General features: G+C 42.7%; 1 protein-coding gene across 21 annotated transcripts in view; it reads left to right on the top strand.

Annotated features, from left to right (window-relative positions):
* The window catches only part of kif1aa (kinesin family member 1Aa), a 39371-nt gene that overhangs the window by 1198 nt on the left and 14564 nt on the right, over positions 1 to 23609 (top strand). For 9 of the 21 annotated variants that reach the window (XM_056378194.1, XM_056378192.1, XM_056378193.1 and 6 more), the window contains exons 2-29: positions 966 to 1133; positions 8477 to 8550; positions 8709 to 8891; positions 8978 to 9043; positions 9137 to 9315; positions 9616 to 9727; positions 10013 to 10090; positions 10230 to 10295; positions 10405 to 10422; positions 10509 to 10587; positions 10674 to 10752; positions 11035 to 11177; positions 12458 to 12496; positions 14561 to 14760; positions 15301 to 15380; positions 15481 to 15556; positions 16170 to 16249; positions 16341 to 16447; positions 16554 to 16637; positions 16722 to 16902; positions 17044 to 17116; positions 17571 to 17661; positions 17763 to 17911; positions 18009 to 18187; positions 18716 to 18856; positions 20430 to 20744; positions 23240 to 23358; positions 23463 to 23548. In XM_056378194.1, the coding sequence (XP_056234169.1) occupies positions 1028 to 1133; positions 8477 to 8550; positions 8709 to 8891; positions 8978 to 9043; positions 9137 to 9315; positions 9616 to 9727; positions 10013 to 10090; positions 10230 to 10295; positions 10405 to 10422; positions 10509 to 10587; positions 10674 to 10752; positions 11035 to 11177; positions 12458 to 12496; positions 14561 to 14760; positions 15301 to 15380; positions 15481 to 15556; positions 16170 to 16249; positions 16341 to 16447; positions 16554 to 16637; positions 16722 to 16902; positions 17044 to 17116; positions 17571 to 17661; positions 17763 to 17911; positions 18009 to 18187; positions 18716 to 18856; positions 20430 to 20744; positions 23240 to 23358; positions 23463 to 23548 (3183 nt within the window). In that variant the 5' untranslated portion in view covers positions 966 to 1027. The remainder of the gene's footprint in view (positions 1 to 965; positions 1134 to 8476; positions 8551 to 8708; positions 8892 to 8977; positions 9044 to 9136; positions 9316 to 9615; positions 9728 to 10012; positions 10091 to 10229; positions 10296 to 10404; positions 10423 to 10508; positions 10588 to 10673; positions 10753 to 11034; positions 11178 to 12457; positions 12497 to 14560; positions 14761 to 15300; positions 15381 to 15480; positions 15557 to 16169; positions 16250 to 16340; positions 16448 to 16553; positions 16638 to 16721; positions 16903 to 17043; positions 17117 to 17570; positions 17662 to 17762; positions 17912 to 18008; positions 18188 to 18715; positions 18857 to 20429; positions 20745 to 23239; positions 23359 to 23462; positions 23549 to 23609) is intronic. The other 12 variants (XM_056378203.1, XM_056378208.1, XM_056378207.1 and 9 more) reach the window with 4 other exon arrangements.

Raw genomic sequence — 23609 nt, 5'->3', positions numbered from 1 at the left:
GTGTCATTGAGTCTGTTGTATTTTTATTTTTTTATTTTTTATCATTGTTTGTCCTCAGTGTGGTTTAGTGCACGGCTGCACCTTTAAAACCAAAACATCTCAACAAATCAATCTGTTTAGGTGCCAGCTGTGGAGCTTGTACCAGAAAGCAGGGTGACACAGCAAATTTACAACACTCAGTGAGGATGATGAGGATGATGATAACAGATGTCTGAGTCACTAATCATCAGAACATACTCTGAATATTCATACAAAATCCATTATCCCAAATCATGGGCATATAATTTAATTTTTTTCTCTTATGAATATGCTATGAATTATTATAGTTTTTTACTGTAATATTTGCGGTTTGACATGAGACATGCAGTGAAAGCTATATGTATCATATTGCTCGTCGTTAAATCTTATTGATGAAAACATTAAATGATTGTAATTTGATCATGACGGATGATGAGTCATGGTAGCTCCTCCTGATACACCCACAGTGCTGCCATACACAAAAAAATCACACAGTGATTTAATGTTCATATTCATTCTTTTAGGAAACAGAGACGAGTTACGAATTGCTCATGAAACCGAGCTGCTGAATGAAGCCAGAGCCTGGATTTGGGGCTGGTTTCAGTGCCATTGTCAGCCAGGGGAATAACCTGACGTTTAGCTGCTGCTGCACTTCTTTTGTCACTGCTAGCTGTATTATCCATATCCCTTGGCTGCAGCTGACCATGCATGGTCTTTTCATGTTACAGCCACAGCCCTGCCCTCCTCTATTGTTCTGATCACGTCAACTGTGAGGTGTAATATTGGACCTTTTAACAATTTGTAATACAAATGTATCTACAAATATTAGACCTCGATTTTTGCAATATAACAAAACATGACATAACATGACATAACATAACATAACATAACATAACATAACAGCATGTCATTTACTATCCGTCATCACTCTCTGCTCCCTTCCACAGACCTGCAGGCCCTACACCTGGGCACTAAAGAAGGCACCCCAGGGTGCTAGGAAGACAGCACCATGGCAGGGGCCTCTGTAAAGGTGGCGGTGCGTGTCCGCCCCTTCAATTCAAGGGAGATTGGAAAAGAAAGCAAATGCATCATTCAGATGTCTGGAAACACCACCAGTGAGTACCACAACTTCTCCACTGAAATATGCTGCCCCACTCCTCCATTTGATATAATCCACCTATAGTATGTTTTCTGGTTGCACTTGCATAATATAGTGTTTGTTTTATTGTCTTAAATTCAGAATTAAATATAGATTACAGGAACAAATGGCAGATTCATTCAGTCAGATGTAATCTTGAGCTTGACTCTTCTCCAACCAGAAGGCACAGGTTCGAGCTTTTCCAGCTGTTCTGTTGCTGACCTTGACCTCTGACCTCCCTGCGCAAGAGGATTATTGAAAAGATAAATTTTTTCTGCGTAGGACCTGGGGTGACTGTGCAAATCTCCGGTAAACAAGAGAGGTCTAATTCAAGACACGTGATATGAGCAGAACATTTATTCGAAATCAGCTTTAATGTCAGAGGAAGGCGATTGAGATTAGAACTAATTTTATTCTGTCCGTGAGGAAACGTCATATTAATGAACTTGTTTGCAAGACTTTCAACTGTCGGATTACTGCAGCGTCCATGTTAGAGCAACAGAGGAGTTATCCGATTGAAATCATGCTGTAGGTGACAAAACCTCCCTGCAAATTTGACCTGGTGTTTATTCAGGAGAAGGGCTTTTATTTATTTATGTGGCAGATTAAACCAGATTTAGAAAATAGCTCCTTATCCAACATTTTATAATTAAGCATTTTCTATTTAACGTTGCCACCAATGCAGAACAAACAATAAAGCACAATAATGGCAGAGGACATTTGGAAGAAACATAATTATTGTGTCGTTATAAAGCAATCCGTGGGAAATGACTGATTGCATTTACTATAGATTACTATGGATTCTGCAAAACCTTCTGTAATTGTTTTTGTTGCACAGTTTTAAAGCCTGTATTTCAGAGCACCCCACGTTTCCTGGGTTATGTAGTGCGCAGAGCGAAGACTCTGGTCGAGAGGAGACTGGAAAGATACTCGATACGTAGTCTGCTTAGCAAGGTAAAGCCATTCGTCAATAATGGATGAGGCTTCCTGAAATATTTACCGTTTGGCCTAATTTAGCCATCTCACCCCTCCTTCCTCATGTCATGGCTGACTAGAAAACAAGCTGCGCGGCTTTTTTTGGGTTGCCATATTTTAACTACGTGATTTGTAGCATTTCGTGATGTTGCGTTCCCCATCTGACTACATACTTACAATCTTAAAAATTTTTTACGCTGTTCCTTTAAACTGCCCCTCAAGGATTTAGCAGTGTGATGTTTTCTAAAAGAGCCCTGCCTTGGCACAGAGCTTCTTCCTGGGTCTCTGCAGCAGCGGGCAATTAATATTGTTTCAGCATCGTCTCTTTTAGCAGTGTAAACTTAAATCAGAGGCTCTGTTGTCCACTGGGAACGTGTTCGCTGTGTGGATGTGCTTGGAGACATTGATTTGAATTAATCTGTGAATCTTATTTCTAATCACACAAGGTCTTTTGATGTCATCCATTTACATAATGATAATCAGCTTGTTGTTTTCTTATTCTTGACTTTATGCTAATTTGTTACAGTTAGACAGAAACTGTTCTTAAAGGTCCCACATTTGAAGTTTTAATATCCATATAAGATATATTTGTGGTATACCAAAAACCGTCTCAATGTACATTTACGCCTCCTCCTCTCGGGCTTCTTCTAGTAACAACAGGTGAGCCAATCAGAAGAGAGGAGGCTCTGAGCCTCTCTTCTGATTGGCTGACTGTTTTCTGAGTGATCGAATAAAAATAAAGCAGATTTCAGGTAAAACACTTAAGAGACACCAAATCCTGCAAGGTTTGGATGGTGGGTCCGGGTGGGCGTGGCTTGGGGCGTGGCTGAGAGCGGTAACTGTTTTGTAGTGACATCACAAAGTTACAGGAAGTCCTGACGGCTGGTTTTAAGGCTCAGTTTCTGAATACAGGATGTGTGCATTTTTCTGAGGACTGAGGCTTTGATACTTTCACAGTATTGATATAGAACCTAAACCTGATCTATAATCACACTACACATGGACATCTACCCTTTATTCAATATTGGACCTTTAAATTATGTTTGTTTGGAGACCCCCCCCCCCCCCCCCAAGAGAAACCAGTGCACGGTTTTGGAGGACAGACTGTACTGTGGCTCATTCATCAGTATACAATGTCAGTCAGGCTGTCAAAGCACTGTGGCTTGTGAACAACATGTACCAAAGATTACTTTTATTTTGATTCGTGGAGTACAATTAGATCTAATATAATCCAATATAAGCAACACAAACATTATAAGCTTATACGATCCTCCGTCAGACCTGCATTCATTTAAAATCTGGCATCTCGGGCTCGATCCCTCACAATTTTCTATTTGCTGGCGAATTGGTAAATTGCGGTGAAAGCTTCAGGGAAGAGAAAATAATAAAACTAAGCAGATAGAAATTTGCAGAGGACATTTGAATTCGATAACTAGAGGAAAGCTCTCATACTAAAGCAGGTCAGGTTGACCAGATTTTAGTCAGACCTATGTCACGATTCTGTTTCATCAGTCTCCCTGCTCCTGAAATTCAAGCAGAGTTTATAGCCATGTCAGCAGTACTCGAAAATTTCATGTTGTTCAGATGCTCCGAGCCGCTTCCAGTGAGACTGCAGGTCTTTCAACGGGGCAGAATAACTGAGTCAATGGCTCTGGATGTGAGCTGGAGGATGTGAGCAGACTGATGTCATGAAAAAGCCCATTGGTTGCAGTGTCTGGAGAGGGGGTACAGAGGCAGGGTATAAATGCCCCTTTGTCTTCCTGTAGTCTGGGGCTGAGGAAAGGAAGAAGAAGAAAGAGTTCTCTGGGGTTTTTTGTGCGTGTCTCACTCTCTGCTTTGTGCTCTCTGACACCCATGTGTGGGTCAATAGCCCAGTTCCCACAAAGCAGGAGAATGGCAGTAATCTTGTTGTTTGAGAGATCTACCCTCCCGCGCAGACCTTAATTAAGATGCAGGGGACGGACCTGAAGCAGTAATGGGCCTCCCGCAAATACTTGGTGGGAAGATTTCAATTTGTTTAGCAGAAGAAAAGCAGAAATACATCCAAGTTATTTTCACTACTGGACTGATTCAAAATATCTGTGTATGTACTTAACCATTAGAAGTGAATATCTATAATGTGTAATGAAGCTTGTGTTAGGGAGAGTTGAGTGGATTCCTGCTGCTTCTTTACTCATTAGCACAATGTTTACTGCTCTATCGTCTTGTGGATTTTGGCATGACTTAGACAGATACGGTGCCTCTAGCTAAGATTTGCTAAGATGCTTCATAAACTCAGAGCGAAAGCAGCCGACAACATACCACCTAAACCCAGTGCTGCTGCTGCTGCTGCTGTATATAGCATCTATGTGGCTCTCCTCCTCTCCTCTGTCAGTGGGTTCACATCCCCTCTGCCAGACCTGCTGACGCAGCCACATTTCCTCTCCTATTGACTGGGGCAGGTCACCCGTGACAGTCCGACCAGCGTCACTCACTCACAATTATGAAGACCCAGCAGCTATGACAAAGACAAACACAGAATGTGCTGTAATCGGACGCTGAAAATATGATAAAATAACAGCTAAAATTAAACTAGAGGAGATTATCGTCGCTATAATTAGCACAGATGACGTAAAATGTGGGCATGGTGACGAGCAGAGGTGAAGTGCGGCAAAAAAGAAAAGTGGGTGTACTAAAACTGTGGGCCACCTGGTGAACATAAGGCACATGCTATTTTCAATTAGAGATACAGTAAAGTAGATTTTTACAATTCCAATGTAGTAATTATTGGGAATTAAAATGACTGCTCTCTGATATCAAATCTGATATTTAATGTCAAACAATGGTATTCAGAAAATACCCGACATGTACAGTAGATCTTTTGACTAACCGCGAATTATCCTTCAGTAATAAGTAATAACTAATGAAGTGTAATTATTTCTTTGTAACACACAATTATTCAACTTGTCTGTTACAAGAGTAGAATAATTGTATTAAATTAAAAATTTTACAGGAGTGAAAATAATAACAGTAAAATAAATTCAGCGATGACAATAAAAGTAATCAATGTGAAACGTATATTGTTGCTCCATTAACCTATTATGTAATAATAATAATAATAGTAATAATAATATATATAATATTTTAGTAACATGTTTGTGATATTTAAATTAATATCCTTAGTTTTGAATCACGGGCCAAACAAATGAAAAGACATTTAATATTATCAACACGGGTTTTGGACACTTGTTAAATAACAGCAGTCAATGTTTTTTGACATTGTATAAACAAAACAATTAATCAATTAATTGAAAAAATAATTTGCATATTATTCATAGCTGCCTAATTAAAATAATCATTAGGCTTAATGAACATTTAACACTTCTATTATTCATTTAATATCAGATCTGTGGAAGACAATATAATCACTCATCAATGATCGCTCTCTTCCGAAGATCTGATTTGTATGCTTTAAAAATAATTAGCAGATTCAAACTATAAACCAGCATATGCAAAATAATGCTGATGAAAGTGTGGATGTGGCAGATACGTGCGCACACTGCTTGACCACCTCTGATGATGTGTTATGGGAGCACGCTGCTGGAAGAGAAATGAGGAGCCGTTGTCTTAGTTACGTGTGACCTCCATGACTTGACTTCCAGACCCGGCGTCATCTATAAACTCAGCACCTTGAAATTAAAAAAGGTGTTTCCATCGTAAAGAGAGGAGACGGGTTGTAAAGGGGGGGGGGGGCGTTATGAAAATCAGAGATGTGTTGGAGACGACTGTGACGCGCAAGCTGTCAACACTGACAACGTCACCCCGTGCTACTGAGTGCAATTTAAATGGGCCCATGGTCACCCTCATATATTATAGGCTGCCACTTTACAGTAATTGCCTTATCTGAGAGCAAGGCGCTTGTCTTGTCTTTCCGGCGCTGGGATATGCGGGTGGGGCTCATCTTAGTATGAATCATGGCACAATCAAAGATGACTAAGCAACAAGAGGATGTCGTAAGCGTCGAACTTTCCTACTGAGGTTTTTGCTTCTGGGTAATGAGATGGGCAGTCGGATCGTGATATATATTCTTCATTTTAGAGGTTCGCTAAATCAGTCCAGGTCTCCTTTTAAATTTTATTTATTTATTGATGGTTTTTCCTCTGTGATAGAATTTAAATTTTTATTGAATCAGGTCAGTTTTATTTACCCGGAAAGCCAATCAGCTCCTCAGCCGTTTTCAGACCTTCATTCATTATCAGACTGTATTAAATGTATATATAGATCCATAGAGGCTGTAATAATGGAAGGGATATGTGTCAATGCTGTACATTAGAAACACTTACTTCCTACAGGATATTGTGGGCACTTCTAGCCTAGTACTTTCCCAGTGTTTCACCTGCTTTAGTTTGGTGGTCAGTTACAGCAAGTGCCAAGTTTCCGCCAGGTAATGTTTTATTCAACCAGATTTTTCCACTTCAGTGTAAAACAGTTGGTTTCGAGAACGTGTGAGCAACAACCCCTGAAACAGGTAACAAGGGTTCAGACAACGCCATCACTGATACATAAATGTGGTTAGAGGAGGGATTGATAACCATTTATTGATTGCTGTCAGACTGATTCTAAGTAGATATTTCGGTCTAACTGGCATTTCTGACTATGTCTGATGTCATGGCCCATTACTGAAGAAGACCATTTGTGTCAGGAGACAGAGCACACGCAGGGGAAATGAGCATTATGGAAAATACTTCTGGCTGATTAATGAAATTGATCCGGTGGCTGTGGTTATTGTAAGTGCAGAATATGGTGTTTTGATAAAGATCGGAGAGAGCACTGTGTGCAAAACCGGAGTGCATCTGTGTTCATATTTGGCCATTTTCCAGAGCACCTGGACACGTCATGCCAAGCAAACAAGGCCTCATCTCTTTGTCGTGGTTGGGCCTGAAACCCGAAACCCATGTCAGCCACACTGGCCTATATTTCATAGCTGGAAACACAGTAGCAGCGTAGAGAGGAAATAATCGTGTGTACACTCACTTGAGAGCGTACTCAGCCCTGGGCCTTTTCCTCTGTTATCGACCGCATCTGCATTAGCAGAGAAGATGGTGTCTGGAGCTCTGGGAGCCTGGAGGAAGCGTTTTCATAGCTGGCATCACCACACCACACCAGACATGTTTGTTCTTGGGTGGGCACATGAAATTTTCATTTCTGCATCTGATATTTTATCCATAACTGTTTCTGAAAGCGTGTTTCTACGAAACCCTTTGCTTGCATGTTTGATTTTTTGAGAATATTATTATTTCGTGTGGCTCAGTTGTTGGATAAAACTCCATAAAAGTACAGTTATAATTATAAAATAAAGTTAATTAATTATCAAAAAGCAACGTGTTTGCAGCAGTAATGATACTCTAACATTTCCAGATGTGTATACTGTACATATACAGCTTTATTAGCCACAAACAAGCTCTTCTGTATCAACTACAAGCGAACCAGAAAAAGATGTGTGTCATCGTCAGTCAGTCAATCGATGAGTTCCTCGGTTTCGTTTGTAAAGGGTCGCGGACTAGACATATCTAAAAGCAAGTGAGGTCAGACATGATATCATAATTTAAACTGGAAAGATTTGCTTGAGTCATAACCGGCCATCCTAGGCATCTAAACCAAGTAGACCTGATTGTCTGTGACATCTGAAAACTGAGCCTCACAGGCCTGCTGGTTGTTTCATGCTGTTGAAAGACGAGCCGAGCCTGACAAGCTGAGCCTGACAAGCTGAGCCTGAGCTGTCCTTAAAATGGCCGCTATACCTGGTAGGTAACAAGGGGCACCACTGTCAGGCCGAATCGTACAACTGGAAGTAAAGACACAAAGTTGTTGTTTTTAATCATTTCTAGAGTGTAATAAGTGTCACACAGACGTCACCAGGAGGAATAATAAGAGTCGCTCTCTATCATTTCACTGTCGCCTACAAAGTATATTTTCTTAGGGATTTATTTAAATTTTTTTTATTTGTCCAAACGTCTTTAATGTGAGCAAACAGAGTCAGAACTGTGATTATGTTTAAATGGCAATGACTTTCTATTTTATACCAATAAAACAACAAACTATCAGCAGCTAATATCCCATGAAAAATATATATTTCATCCCATGATACCATCTTCCAAAAAATAAAAATAAAAATGCCACAAAGTTCTTGATCCAAAATGTCTGCAGTCTCATGTTCCGCTTCATGACGAGGTCTAAATGCTAAAGATGCGACTGAGGCCTTTCGAGCTCTTTTGGCACAACATGACAGCGGCCGAACTCAGATCCAGTTTCACGTGGGCGGCTCTCGCCCTCCCACTGACCCGTGTTCCCTGTCCTGTCTTTCAGCCATCGTCAACCCCAAGCAGGCCAAAGACAACAAGAGCTTCAACTTTGATTACTCCTACTGGTCCCACACCACGGTAACTATTTCTGCACCCCTACAGCGCAAACACACACACACACACACACACACACACACAAACACTGTTGACTGTGCATCGCTTTGTGTTGCGTGTGTGTCGGGTTTAAGAAAGAATTTAGAAGATTTACACGGCTTATTATTGATCTCTGTCCGCAGCCCGAGGACGTCAATTATGCCTCTCAGATGCGAGTATACAAAGACATCGGAGAGGAAATGCTGCTGCACGCCTTCGAGGGTTACAACGTCTGCATCTTTGCTTATGGTCAGACGGGTGCCGGCAAGTCCTACACCATGATGGGGAAACAGGATGTCAAGGATCAACAAGGAATCATCCCCTTGGTATGGACAGTTATTAACCAGCAAAAGAAACATGGTTCTGAATTTCTCACTTTTGGAAATAATGTTGTTATTTTCCTCCCTCCCAGCTGTGTGAAGATCTTTTCACTAAGATCAATGACAACACAGACAACAGCATGTCCTACTCTGTGGAGGTAAGTTCAGGGGTCATCAGCTCCCCCACTGTATGCACCTGAACTTGTCACATGTTTGTGATGTGTTCAAGCTCATGTGATGAATCCGAACAGGTGAGCTACATGGAGATCTACTGCGAACGCGTACGGGACTTGCTGAACCCCAAAAACAAAGGGCACCTGCGCGTAAGAGAACACCCGCTGATGGGACCCTATGTGGAGGACCTGTCCAAGCTCGCCGTCACCTCCTACAATGACATCCAGGACCTGATGGACTCTGGCAACAAGGCCAGGTGATGGAGCCGTCCGTTTTCGTTCGGTCACTTCACCCTGAACGACCAGTGAATCTGCAGAATGGCAGTTACAGCAGTTACAAAGATTTAAAGACTAAAATTCACAATCTTGTGTACACAGATTCAGCTAATTTAATTATTTAAATTCTACCTAATTCTCTGTTTTCAGATTGTGTTTGTTGTAACTTCAAAATGCACATCCATAGCAGGAAAACATGCCATATCCTTGTTGGATAAAAATGGGGAAGACGAGCAGCTTTTTCACGCACTGATAAAAACGTATTGACCCTCTCTCTGCAGGACTGTGGCTGCCACCAACATGAACGAGACGAGCAGTCGCTCTCACGCCGTCTTCAACATCATATTCACCCAGAAACGCCACGACGCCGAGACGGACAACACCTCTGAGAAGGTAGAGTGTTTTTTTTTTTTTTTATCACATCCTGAGTGAATCTGTTTAACATCGATCCGTTCCCACTGCTTATCTATAGGCTGATTGATGACAGTGATTTAAATCTTGTCGTAAATTGGAAATCAATGATTGCTTGAAGGTCATCGTGATAGTGAAACATTGTAAAGCTGTTGGTTTTTTGTTTATTTTATGAAACCTGTCTCTGGAATAAAGATGAACAGCTTTAGCTTTTTGTTGTCTACATGTTGTTAGTTTGAACCTGGTTATTGGGTTTTCTGTTGAAAGGTCAGCAAAATAAGTTTGGTGGATCTGGCCGGCAGCGAGAGGGCAGACTCCACCGGAGCCAAAGGGACGAGGCTTAAGGTGAAAATGTTTTACACTGACTCGAAACAGCTCCACATCCCGATGTGGGAAACAAATACAATTAAAAATCCATAACCATGCAGTTGATTAGTGGGTTTATCTTTAATGTAAATGTCATTCTCCGCCCGCTCCATCACAGGAAGGAGCGAATATCAACAAATCTCTAACCACGCTGGGGAAAGTCATCTCTGCTTTGGCAGAAGTGGTTTGTATTTTATCTTCATATTGTACATTGTTAGATCAGAGCAGATATTACATTGAATAAACATTATTTTTTATTTATTATAATAATTTTACTGTCTACTTCATTTTAGGACTCTGGGCCAAATAAGGTAATTTATTTAATTTCTGTATTTAAATTGTAATTAATTTTATTTCTAAATGCCAATAAATATATTGATTTTGATTTAATACGCAGAATAAAAAGAAGAAAAAAGTGGAAAGCTTCATTCCCTACAGAGATTCAGTTTTGACCTGGCTGCTGAGAGAAAATTTGGGTATGAACGGATCAGTTTTTCTCTGTTAATATTTTGATGATGCATTAGTCTAATCTCTAATCAATCTCTTCTCTACATTGTGTCAGGGGGTAATTCTCGCACTGCGATGGTCGCTGCCCTGAGTCCAGCTGATATCAACTACGACGAGACCCTCAGCACACTCAGGTAGAGAGCAGACAACCCATTTTCTGCTGCATCTTTTTCCCTCCCACACAGCTGACGAATGTGGCTTTGAAGGACGCCGATGCCAGTGAGACCCGAGTGTTACATAATACACTGTTTCCTCAGCTGCTTGCATCAGTTTCACACTTCAAACACCCTTCACGACTTTCAGCTGCAGTGCCAGGCTGCAGAATCATGTGGATGTGTGATGTCAGGGGGGGTTGTGAATTGTCTCGTCCCTCACCTGTGTCAGCGTGCTCAGTGATCCCTCCCTTACTCCCACAGGTACGCAGATCGCGCCAAACAGATTCGCTGCAACGCTGTCATCAACGAGGATCCCAACAACAGACTGGTGCGCGAGCTGAAGGAGGAGGTGTCACGCCTGAAAGACCTCCTCTACGCCCAGGGCCTGGGCGACATCATTGAGAGTAAGGAGTCGCTGATTGGATTTTATTTGACAATCTGTGTTATCTCTATTGATTTCAAACTGGTTTGCAAAAGGTTTCAACACTCTTTTCTAAGTAGGCAAATTATTCTCAGACTCACTTCAACCTCCACTGTTCCCCCTCACAAGCACTGCACTTTTATTCTCAAACATCGTTCTCCGTGTTCTCAAACATTGTGTGTGTTGAGGTGCGTTCAGATAGAATGTGAAGCAAATTAAGGATTGGCATCTTACAGTTTATTCCCATGTTGTAGCGATAAACAGAAAGTAGTGCGGGGCAGGGTTTCACCATAGACTGTAAATAAAGATGGACGTGGCGTCCGCGACGTCATCCGCAGGTTTCTGAAGAGCAGTTTTGAAGCTCAGAGTGAGCTGTTCCACCGCCGCCTGATTGGCAGCGCCTGACTCCCGGCTAATCCGATAAAGGGCAAAGAGGCGCTCACCCACCTGTCACTCAAAGCTGCACGCCCTCAATTAATGCAGAACTTTAAGCTTAAATAAAATGTGAACAGGTGAGTTACACACAAAGGTGGAAATTATCCGTAGAGACCAAAACTGTTTTTTGCACCAGGCTGTAAATGTGTTTATTTCTGCTGTAAAGTTAGAACATTTTAACATTGGAGTCTATGGGGATTGACTCGCTTTTGGAGCCAGTTAGCTGACTTTAGTGTTTCATGAGTTGATTATACATATATATTTTTTTAAAATCAAAAACCAGCTTCAGGCTCGACTCCTGTGCTTTCTGTTGTTCAGTTGTGCAAAAGCCCCACCCGCTCCGCCGCATGCTCTCATCTAGATTGAGTTAAGCTGAAACAGTAAAAGTTAGTACTGATGAAACTGACAGGAATAGGTCACGCTGTTACACGGGGCCGACAGCTTTCATCGTAAAAGGCTGAAGAGAGGGAAAGAGCTGTTGTTTCATGTTGTATCTGGACGCAGCTTTAAAGTTATCACAAAAAACGTGTGTGTTTCCTCATTCTCACAAACAGTGGAAGCATTTCAGTGAGAACACACGTCGGAGATCAAAACTGAAAGTATCTGAGCTGTGTATTATATATTATGCACGGAGAGCAGTGGAGCCAAATTCATATGTATTCGTATTTAACTCCCAGTATTCATCGAATAATAAACTGAATGTTTAAATCTATTAACATTTTTATCTAAAGGTGTTACACTGTCTGTTTCCCTCTCTCTCTCTCTCTCTCTCTCTCTCTCTCTCTCTCTCTCTCTCCCTCTCTCACTCTTTATCTTCTCTTCTCCCAGCATATCGAGCCACTGGTGCTGAGATAGAGGGTTTGAAATGTGTGTTTTCTGGCTCTTGCTTTTGCTCTTGCGGCAGCTTAGCATCACCAGCGCTTACTGTGACAGTGAAATAGCAGCTTCTCTGTGTTTCTCTGCAGCACCACAGTTTCATGAGGAATTGAGCAGAATGATTTAGGGCGATTTGTAATGAAATCACAGGTATAGCTATAAATATTAATGCAATATTTATATAATAATTATATATATATATATATATATATATATATACATCACACAGTTCAGGTCTAAGGTTGATTTTCAGGATTAGTCATTGTGGCTCTAATCTTCAGATCCTTATGGGCTTCGCTGTGTGTGCCATGTCATGGTGCTGTAGAGATCTGTGTATGGCTTCGTAGCTGTGGCACTTGGTGGGACAGAGCTTTAACTGTTCATGAAGCAAGAAAGCAGAGCAATACAATATGGAAGGTTATTGACTGCAGCGTCATGAGATATATTGCGATCCTATCCTTTAATTTCCCTGATGCAGAAACTGTTGCCTCCCATTCCCCTGGCATGGTCCTGTCTGGCTCTAGTCACCTCCTGTTGGCGACCGTAAAGGAGAGCATGCAGTAAACATAAGATGAAAACGCATCCCTCGGTCGCAGAAAGAGTACAATCACTTGCATAATATTGGATCTTTGAGGACGTCGTCTCATTTTGTGTCATAAATTTTTATTGTCTTTCCATAATACATGACTTAATTAACTGCACTTCGAAGGCGATATTATGTGATCCATCTTGGCAGGCAACACAGCCTGTCCAGATGGATGGGTGTGTGATAAAGTTTTCCCAATTTATTGCTCTGTGTTGCCATAGCAGCAGCTGCAAGGGTTGATTTTCTTTATTTTGAAGGGTCTTGTCACAGGTCTTCAAGGTGCCGTCTTCAACAATGACACGAGATAAGACGGTGAACACAAAGCCAGGGGGAACATGACGTAAAAACTATTTTTGATAAATAGACAATATACAACGAGGACACATTTCCACGCTGTCCAAACAAACTTACCACAGTATCTCATTCACCGCCAGAGCAGTGGGTTTTCTACTTTCAGTGTTTCGCTCGACATGGCTAATTTTAGAGAAGCGCAGTGAGCATTAAATGCATCTTGTTGCTTAATATAATGTTAATATGATAATCTGGCTTCCCAATGTTCTCTGCAAGAAATATAGCCCTGTTACAAATGAGTCATTATGCGTGTGCACATAGGCTGACGAGTTCATTTTCCATTCACTGAAGACTCATTTTATTTTTGCTGTTTAAGATGCTCGATCAGGACATTTTCTATCTCAATTGACAAATTAACTGGATATATATATATATATACATATATATATACACTTGTGAAAGCAGGATATTTTACAGTTTAACAATACACTTTATTGTCCAAAATGACATCAGTGCACTGACACGGCAAACTTCACTGGGAATTAAATAAAATAACTATAAAAATAAATAACTATAAATAAAAAACCTAAGAACAAATATGTATATATATTATATATATATATACAGTATATATTTAACTTGAATGGAAACAAAGGATCAAATACACATAAAATGCTGCCTATATAACTTGACCTGACCCTAGCATTTCCACTGCATTATTGCTTCTTAAGAAAAGTATTTATATCAGCTCATATCGGAGAATATATGCGTATATACAGTTACAGTTATGGCAGTTATATGGCCGTTACATTTTCTTGTTTTTGAATGATCCTGCACATGATGCTCTGCTTGATGTTTTCATATACTAGCTGCATTTCTTTGGTCATGGCTGGTTGGCCTTGTTGCACTTTTTTTAAGTTGGTCTTCTTTGCGTGTGGTGCTGCCTTCGCTTGAATGCTCGCAGTTAAAGTTTCTCTCTGTGAGTCAGATTTGTTTCAAGCCACGTTTCTTCTTTCTTTTTTTTCTTTTCTTCTACTCTCCCTTCTGTCTTCTTCCTTATCTGTCTGCATTTCTCCATTTCTTTACTCCCTGTTATCGATTATCCCAACTTCCTTGTACACTCCTTGCGCCCCCCTTCCCTCCCTCTATCCCGCCCTCCCGCCCTCCCACCCCGACAGACCTATCCGATAAGAACAATAACAATAAAGGCCAAGCTGTGAATCAAAAGGATGATCTCTCCACAGTGACCAATGCCATGACAGGGATGAGTCCCTCTCCGTCTCTGTCAGCCTTGTCCAGCCGCGCTGGATCCATCGCCAGTCTTCACGACCGCATCATGTTCAGCCCGGGCAGCGAGGAAGCCATCGAGAGGCTGAAGGTGACACCCTGCACTGCACTGCATGTTCCTAATGTTCACTTGTTGCATATTGTCAGATTATTGGCAGGTAAACATACATTTCAGTGTAAGTTCAACACATTAAACCCCTAAAGTGCGAGTGCTCTTTCTTTACAGTGTCAGTATTCAAAACATCTGGACTCTGTAGTTGTTCAGCAAACATCAGTCAAAGTCAGAGAAAGCAGTGTATTTGTTGGAGCCTCTGTTGGTGGAGTATTTACAGCAGCAGGACAGTGTAGGTGGGATTTACTCAAAATAAACCACAGTGTGTGTTTGTGGTAGTAAAGGAACATGTCACCCAGGCTTATTGATGTGCTTTTAATCGCTTTGCGACAACAATGAAGCTCAGAGGAAAAAGGCTGCATCCAGCTTTGTCTTAACAGACAGAACGTCATTGTTGGTTTTGGGCTTTTCATGGGATCTGTCGCCCCCAAAAAATAAAAAAATAACGCCGTCACCATCACCACTCGTCCTTGAAACGACTGCGCACTGTAATATCCACTGTCTTTTTTAAAATGTCAGGAAACAGAGAAAATCATTGCTGAACTCAATGAAACTTGGGAGGAGAAACTTCGCCGAACAGAGGCCATCAGAATGGAAAGGTGCGATATACAATATTCTACTTTTACACTTTATTTCATTGTATTAGCAAAGTTTGTCATGTTTGTGTAGTATATAAAAAACTTCATCATTCCTCCACAGAGAGGCCTTGCTGGCGGAAATGGGTGTCGCAATGCGAGAAGATGGCGGGACAGTCGGTGTGTTCTCCCCTAAGAAGGTACGAGACACATCCCAAAAAAACCTCCTGTGTTATTTAATATTTACCGTTTAAATTATTGACTAAATTGCTTGTTTATTTACCCCCCCAAAGCCCTCCGATAGCCCTAGAAAGCCCCAGCCTGTCTTTATCGACACGGTCGGGCTGTTTTCCCCCAACGAGGTTTGTCGCTGTGAAGTGTTTAAAGCCGTCTTCTTCTCTGAGAGCTCTTCGTCTCACTACGGCAAGAGCCTCGCAGATCAGACGAGGGTTTCTCTTTGTGTTATCTTAAATCTACTTCATTACTCACTTCAAACACTCCCTCACTGCACTGAAGGCGGCAACGGGTGTAAACATGGTGGTGGGGGGGGGGAATAATGGTAGTGCCCCCATTACAGTGATTTACGGCTGTTTGCCTGCAGCCCCACAACATCTGGCTGAGACTACATTAAAACACTCATGCTGCGAAGCTGTGGGGAGTGAATCTGACTGCATGTTACTGACTGTGTCTCACTGGGAGAGGCTGCTTTTCAGCCCTCTCGCGTGCACAGTATGTATATGTTTCAGTGTCAATAACCATAACGAAAGACCCACCGTTTCTGCAGTGAGTGAATTATTCCTTGTTCTGTGTCAGACGCCTCATTTGGTGAACCTCAATGAGGATCCTCTGATGTCTGAGTGCCTGCTGTACTACATTAAAGACGGGATCACCAGGTTGGGTGTTGACAATTTACTGCATAATATTAGGGTAATACTTAAAAAAAAAACTCACTCAAGCGTGTCGATTACTTTTTTTTTTTTTTAGGGTTGGTCGTTTAGACGCCAGCAGCCGTCAGGACATCGTCCTCAGTGGCCACTTCATCAAGGACGAGCACTGCACTTTTACTAGTTCTGCCGGTCCGGCGGGAGAAAGTGAGGGGTCTTTATCTTGCTCCACAGGCTTTCAAACTGTGTACATCAGAGTTTAATATTTTACAGACAGGAAGCAAAGCCTTACATTGTCCTCTCTGTTCCTAAGCATTGGTTGTCCTCGAGCCCTGTGAAGGAGCTGAGACTTACGTCAACGGAAAGAGGGTGACGGAGCCCACTGTCCTCAGATCAGGTCAGTGAGCTCTCTCGTTCGCCGTCTCCCTCACTTGAACCCAGCGCCGTCTTTTTTATGTTCTGATTTTTCACGCCCTCACAGGAAACCGCATCATCCTGGGGAAGAGCCACGTGTTCCGGTTCAACCACCCTGTCCAGGCGAGGGCTGAGAGGGAGAGGACCCCCTGTGCTGAAACACCCGCCGAGCCTGTGGACTGGGCCTTTGCCCAGAGGGAGCTGCTGGAGAAACAGGGCATTGACATGAAACAGGAAATGGAGCAGAGGTAGTTTGGCAGGGGGGGGGGGGATACTGAGCCATTCAACCTTACAACGATAACACACTCAATAAATGGCATGCTGCTCCAAAAAAATCAAGAATAGCGTTTCCTCCAGCCTCTTTTGTTCACCTGTGTTCGTGTCTGCAGGCTGCAGGAGTTGGAGGACCAGTATCGCAAAGAAAGAGAGGAGGCCAACAACCTTCTGGAGCAGCAGAGACTGGTACAGTAATGAGCAATTTTGCATGTATCATCACCGTAGAGCGTTTTTTCTCCTTCTTGTTCCTCGCTCATATTCAGGTGGTGGTGGTGGTGGGTCACTTGCAGGGGGCGGGGCCTGCTTTGGTTCTCTGACACTCTGATGTAGAGTGATTGCGATTGGTGGTTCATTGTGCACGTAGAACCTGCAAACCAAGATCCAAGAACCATTAAATCAGAGTAAATCATCTTGCATCAGACAGATTCCTCCTGCGGGTTAGTCATGGAAAAGGAGAACTGTTTTCCTTTTGTATCAAGCTGCGAAAAAAGTTTGTGTGAGTTGCACTTCCTGCGATGTGAATATTGCATATATATAGACAGTGTTGAAAAGATGTATTGTGCACCTCTGTTCCCAAATGACTTGTTGATGTGCCACAACCAGTTGTTTTAACATAGATCTCCATTAACCAATTGTTTAGGATTACGAGAGCAAGCTGGAAGCTCTTCAGAAGCAAGTGGACCGTTATTACCCTGAAACCACTGAAGAAGAGGAGGAGCCAGAAGAAGAAGGTAGCGCAAATAATCAGACACTTAACAGACACAGGCATTTCTGTGCTGTTGGCGAGAAAATCCTCTCCAAGATGATGATGTTTTATCGTTGTGGCCCACAGTGCAGTGGACGGAGAGGGAGAGAGAGCTCGCTGTGTGGAGCTTTCGTAAATGGAGGTGCTACCAGTTCACCTCTCTGCGTGACCTGCTGTGGGGGAACGCCATCTTCCTCAAAGAGGCCAATGCCATCAGCGTGGAGCTGAAGAAGAAGGTCCGGCGCGTTACTGTTGTTATACTCGCACCGCATGAACTGATTGTTTATGACATGTCTATCTGACGGCACTGACGTTTTGGGTGTGTCCCTGCAGGTGCAGTTCCAGTTTGTGCTGCTGACAGACACCCTCTACTCCCCCCTGCCTCCTGACCTGTTGCCCCCGGAAGCAACTAAAGACAGAGAGAAGCGCCACTTCCCGCGCACCATCGTGGCCGTGGAGGTGCAGGACCAGAAGAACGGAGCCACTCACTACTGGACATTAGAAAAACTAAGGTACCGTGTCTTCAGAAAAGCCTTCAGACCTGGACTCATCAATCTACACTTTATAACCTATAATGACAAAATAGAAAAAAAATGTTTTTAGAAAGTTTTTGCAAATGTATTAAAATACAAAACTTTTCAAATCCTTCATTTAGTACTTTGTAGAAACCCCCATTAGCAGCAATTACAGCTTTGAGTCTCTGCAAGCTTTCTGGGTTATTGAGCGTAGATTGATCTTCACATGATATTTGCATTATAATATCTAGAGACTATATAATCTTAGTTGGCTGCTCTGTTGCTCATTAAGTCGGATGATTTCACTGGAAACATTCCTTTAGTAATTGCTGTAACAAATAAAAATGTCTGCAAGCCTGTGATATACAGCAGTAACAAGAAAAGAGAGATGTTGTCAGTGTCTACGAGGAATACATCTCACATAAAACACGCTTTTCACTGCAAGAATATTTCTCATTAACTCCATGCTGTGGAGCACGTACTCGTAAATAACTACAGTGTGGTAACTGTTGCTGACACTCGCAGGCAGAGGCTCGATCTCATGAGAGAGATGTACGACCGCGCCGCCGACGTTCCTAACAGCGCCGCCACCGAGGACTGTGAAAATGTGATGACCGGAGGCGACCCCTTCTACGACCGCTTCCCCTGGTTCCGTCTGGTTGGCAGGTAAACGCTGAACGCCACCGGCCTTGCACACAGTGTATGAATGCATTCACACCGAGCTCATATACAAAGCGGCAGCAGCGGCGAGTGAACAGAAGCCCAGTGATCGTCATGTTTTGTCCATTAAGGATAAATGGGAGGCTGTTGAAGTAGTCTGCGGCCCACTTCATTATGATGTCTCTGTCATTACGTGCTGAAGTCTGGTGTCTCTAGTCTGTGCTCTGAGCGCTCCACTGTGATCACATTGTAAACCAATATAACAACTGTATCTGTGTGACGGACTTACTGGGCGTCATTTATCAATAAGCGCACGGCGCAGTGATCACAAATTTCCACAAACAGAATTTCGAAAATGTTATAGGTTCTACTGTCAGTTTATGAATCAAGTTTCTTTCTTTATTCTGATGTCACTGTGAATTTACTGTGTTTCTGCTGGACATGGAGCTTTGCAGCTGAAACACACAGGATGGACTGACCATCACTTCTTTCTTGTTGATGCCAATGGGAAAAAAAAAGAAAAAAATCAGCTGTGAAACATTTGAGAACAAAATTTCTTCAGTCCTCCTACTCAAAGCCTGCTGCTTCTTTCTCTCCCACCTTGGCATGCACCCTCCCAACCTCTTTGCCAATCTCTATCTCTCTCTCTCTCTCTCTCTCTCTCTCTCTCTCTCTCTCTCTCTCTCTCTCTCTCTCTCTCTCTCTCTCTCTTTGTCTCTTGCAGATGGGTCCTACACATAATCACATGCCCCCTGTTACATAATAATCAGCATATAAAGCTTTTAACGTCATTTAACTCCTGCGAGACGAGCAAAAAATTATCAGGCGGCAAACGTCCTCTTGAAATATTTTCTTTGTCGGCTCGTTCACAACATCTGTTATACAATAGGTGAGTAATACTGGCATACGAAGCCGAATGCACCACGTTTAATGAAACGAAATGTAGTCGCCCAGACAAATAAAGCTGAAGCTGGATGTGGCAGTTTCATTTGTAATATTTATTTGTACTTATCTGAAGCCAAAGACAGACTTTCAGCTCACCGCCTCACTGCGCTCATGATGGAGGGCTGTTGATTTTGCTATAAGCCTAACATTAAGCAATCGCTGTTAAATCATAGCTCACCCTCAGCTGGTGAGTCTGGTTATATTGGATAGTTTATAGAGTAATTATTTGTTAATCAAATGAACCGAGTAAATCAATAACCCGAGTGTATCTGGTTGCTGTGAAACCTGGAGGTGACTGGTTCTCTAGTGGGCTGCAGGGAGCCTCTACCTTTACGTGTCTCCATGGTCACACGCTGACGTATACGCACTCCCAGCAAAAGCGGTTGAATACATCCTCACAGCCACTGTAGCTTGTTTGCACTCCTCTATCTGTACTCTCTCTCTCTCTCTCTCTCTCTCTCTCTCTTTCTCTCTCTCTCTTTCCACTAAAACAGCAGATTCAAAAAAAGGATGAAGGGTTTTTTTTTTTTCTTCTTCCTCCAGTGGGCTTCAACTCCAACCCCTCTTGTTTGAACAAGTGTGTGCTTTCTATCGAACTGTACTAACCTAGTTCCCATGTCTCTGGCTGCACCAGAAACCCCATTTTCAACACATGCATGAGCGAGCGCATGAGTGACCCTACCCCGTCCCCGACCCTCTCCAACTCTGAAATTACTGAGCTGGCTGACTCGCAGCGGGAGGGTCGAGGGGAGGAGGAGTTGGAGGAGTTGGAGGACCTGGACGATGATATCTTTTTGGACGACCCGTGCTCGGAGCTCGGGGGAGAGGATGATGATGATGATGATGATGATGATGATGATGATGATGATGAGGGAGAGCTCTGCCGAGGCTCCAGCGAAGGCCAGGATCCCTTTTACGACCGCTCACCATTATTCAGTGTAGTGGGAAGGTTGGTGAGGTTTCGGGAGCATGCTGGTGGAGGAAACTAGCTCTTTCACGCTGAGACGCAGGGTCCGTTTCCCTCGATAAGACGTCAGCACAGAAAGGAAAAGACATTTTTTTCGAGAGAAAAATAAAAAAAACGCAATGCGCAATACAGATACAGCACAGCAAGTATGTTCTCACAAAGTCCTCACTCTATTCTGGATTGTGTGTGCATGTACGGTGGCCCTGAGAGCTCAACAGTAACACCACAGCCGAAGAAAACACACGCAAAACAGACAAAACACAAACAAATTCAGGAAACATCCTCATCAATTTTGACAACACGCGCGCCGCCAAATACACAAACGCTCTGCCGACGCAGCGGAAGTGTTTCCACGTGCATTAGTGTCCCCCCCCTGGAAACTGTGCTACCTGCATTTCTGTATTTGGTTGTGTTGTGGGTATTTGCAGCGCACGTCTTGTCGAATTGATGCAGATGTTTTCATGAATTTGTTTGTGTTTTGTCCGTTTGCGTGTGTCGTCTTAAGCTGCAGTTGCGTGGAGCTTTCGGGGACACCGTATGTCTTTTTGTTTTTCTGTTATGTGGCAATCACAGGCCTTCTGTCCAAATCAGCCTGTTAGGTTTTTCTGTTTGGTTTCCATTTTACTGTCTCAGTTGGGACAAATAGGCGACAGTTGTAATGTCAGCATGGAGGTTGGAGCTTATTTTTGTTTAACTGTGGGATTTCCATTCATTTCATCTTCTTAAAAAAAACTTCATGCTTGCTTAGTGCTCCAAGTCAAACGATCCACTTAAGTTTCTGTTCCCCGTCTCCGTTGTCATCGCCACTGTGTCTCATCTGTTTGAGACACAAATGTTCTCAAATGTCACAGCACTAACGATGTCTACAGCATTTTCTTTCACGACTCTGTTACTGAGTGGACACTGGAGTAGACATTTCTGGGCTTCAAGGTTTATCTTTTGCTTTTATTTGTTTAATCTCATCAAATTAGATGCTTGTTTTTTTGTTGCTGTTTTTTTGTTTTTCACTTAAATTAAATGCTTCTCACTCATGTTGCGGTTCCACTTGACAAACGAGTGCTTTACGTCAGCCAGGGGTGGGTCAGCACATACCACTTGTTTCCGTGAAAACTCAAGCAATGTTGATGCGTCAACGGCTGCTTGAGGTGTGTGTGTGTCTCACTTACGGGTGGCTAAATGTTAAGCATTAAAAGAGGACCATTCGCTAGCCAAAGCACTGACATGTCTCATGGAGTGTACTGACGCCTGATTCGCATTACACAGGGAACCCACAGCGAAACGTTCTCACCGTGCTGTGAAACCTTGAATAAGCATGAAAGAGGCTGAAAATTACTCATATGAAAATAGCAAAGTGGAGATCAAGGAAGACTCAAAAATCTCAAGATGAAAGAGCTGGTTTCTACTGCAGCTGTCTCTTTTAGGCATGCCAGAGCACAAGTCTTTTCATTTTTATCTTTTTTTTTTTGTCAATTTTTTTACTTGAATACGTCTGATGATGAACTAATGCCCCTATTTTGCACAAATTAGCACTTTGCCCAAGAGGTGCGCTTTGATTTCTGATGTCATTCATTGGTTTTCTTTTTTTTTTTTGGTGTAGCGTATAATCTTTCAAGCTGTTGGCAGTTTTTATTCAAGCTGAGCCATGTTTGGTATGATGATTTTCTGTTCCATTTGCTTTTGATTCCTTTGAGTCGAGAAGTTGGAAGCATTTTTGTTCACCTTTTTTGTCCTGAGCATGCCTTCTTTGCACCTCACCAATCTTGTCATAAGCCCTCTCCCTTTTTACACTCCACCCTTAAATGTCTACCCCTATTGGCTCGTGGAAAATGTGGTCTTTGACTGCAAGATCATGTATTGTAGCTACAAAACTAGAGACTGAATAACTCAAGAAGGAGAAACACTTGTAACGCAGTTGTTCCCACATTTATATTCTCTACTGCTAGCTTTATTCAAATCTAATGGTGCCTCATCTAAATCTAAATCTAAAGTGTTTAGTTTGGCTCTGTACATATTTAGTGTATTGAGGCACGCGCATGATGTACATGTTAGTGCAGCAGATAATCTTTAAGCAGTACAAAGGAAGATTATTTCAGACTGAGGAAATCATCTGCTCTCCAGATTAGCGTAAAGCCGCTTTCCAATATTTTGAAATCATTTAAAGGATTCAGAGTTGTACCCTTACACACATGCTCCTTAGCCTCACCAAGCTTTCATTAGTATAGTACAGAAGTACAGGAATACTGCATGCGACCCATAATTGTCCTGATACAGTCATCATGTGTAGATGGTGAGGAAAAGCCCCTGCGAAGCGATAGTAAAGGGCAGCCATGGCCATCGCAAGAGCAGTCCCAGCTTCTGTTTGGTTGCTTTGCAGCTCTGTGTTCTGTTGTCCAGTCCAGTGACATTTATCAAGTGTGACACGTCTCCTCGGCTTGTTTGTCTTTAATCCCTCACCGTTTCTCTCCCTCCCCGTGCAGGGCTTTCGTTTATCTGAGCAACCTGCTGTACCCGGTTCCTCTCGTCCACCGCGTGGCCATCGTCAGCGAGAAGGGAGAAGTGAAGGGCTTCCTCCGGGTGGCGGTGCAGGCCATATCAGGTAAGGCTCGGATCCTCAGCCTCAGCGTGTGAGGGAACAAAAAGGACAGGCTGTGTGTGACTTCTTGAGGGAGTGAAGTGAAGGTGCTTTGTGTTTCCCTCCAGCGGATGAGGAAGCTCCCGACTACGGCTCAGGAGTGAGGCAGTCAGGCACTGCCAAAATCTCCTTCGAGGATCAGCAATATGAAAAGGTAGAGAAAATCTGTGTTTACTGCACTATATATCTGACCTGTGTGCACACAGTTACCCACT

This window comes from Seriola aureovittata, chromosome 6 (assembly GCF_021018895.1).
Source record: "Seriola aureovittata isolate HTS-2021-v1 ecotype China chromosome 6, ASM2101889v1, whole genome shotgun sequence".
In the NCBI taxonomy this organism is placed as follows: domain Eukaryota; kingdom Metazoa; phylum Chordata; class Actinopteri; order Carangiformes; family Carangidae; genus Seriola; species Seriola aureovittata.
This window is presented reverse-complemented; position numbering and strand designations above follow the sequence as displayed.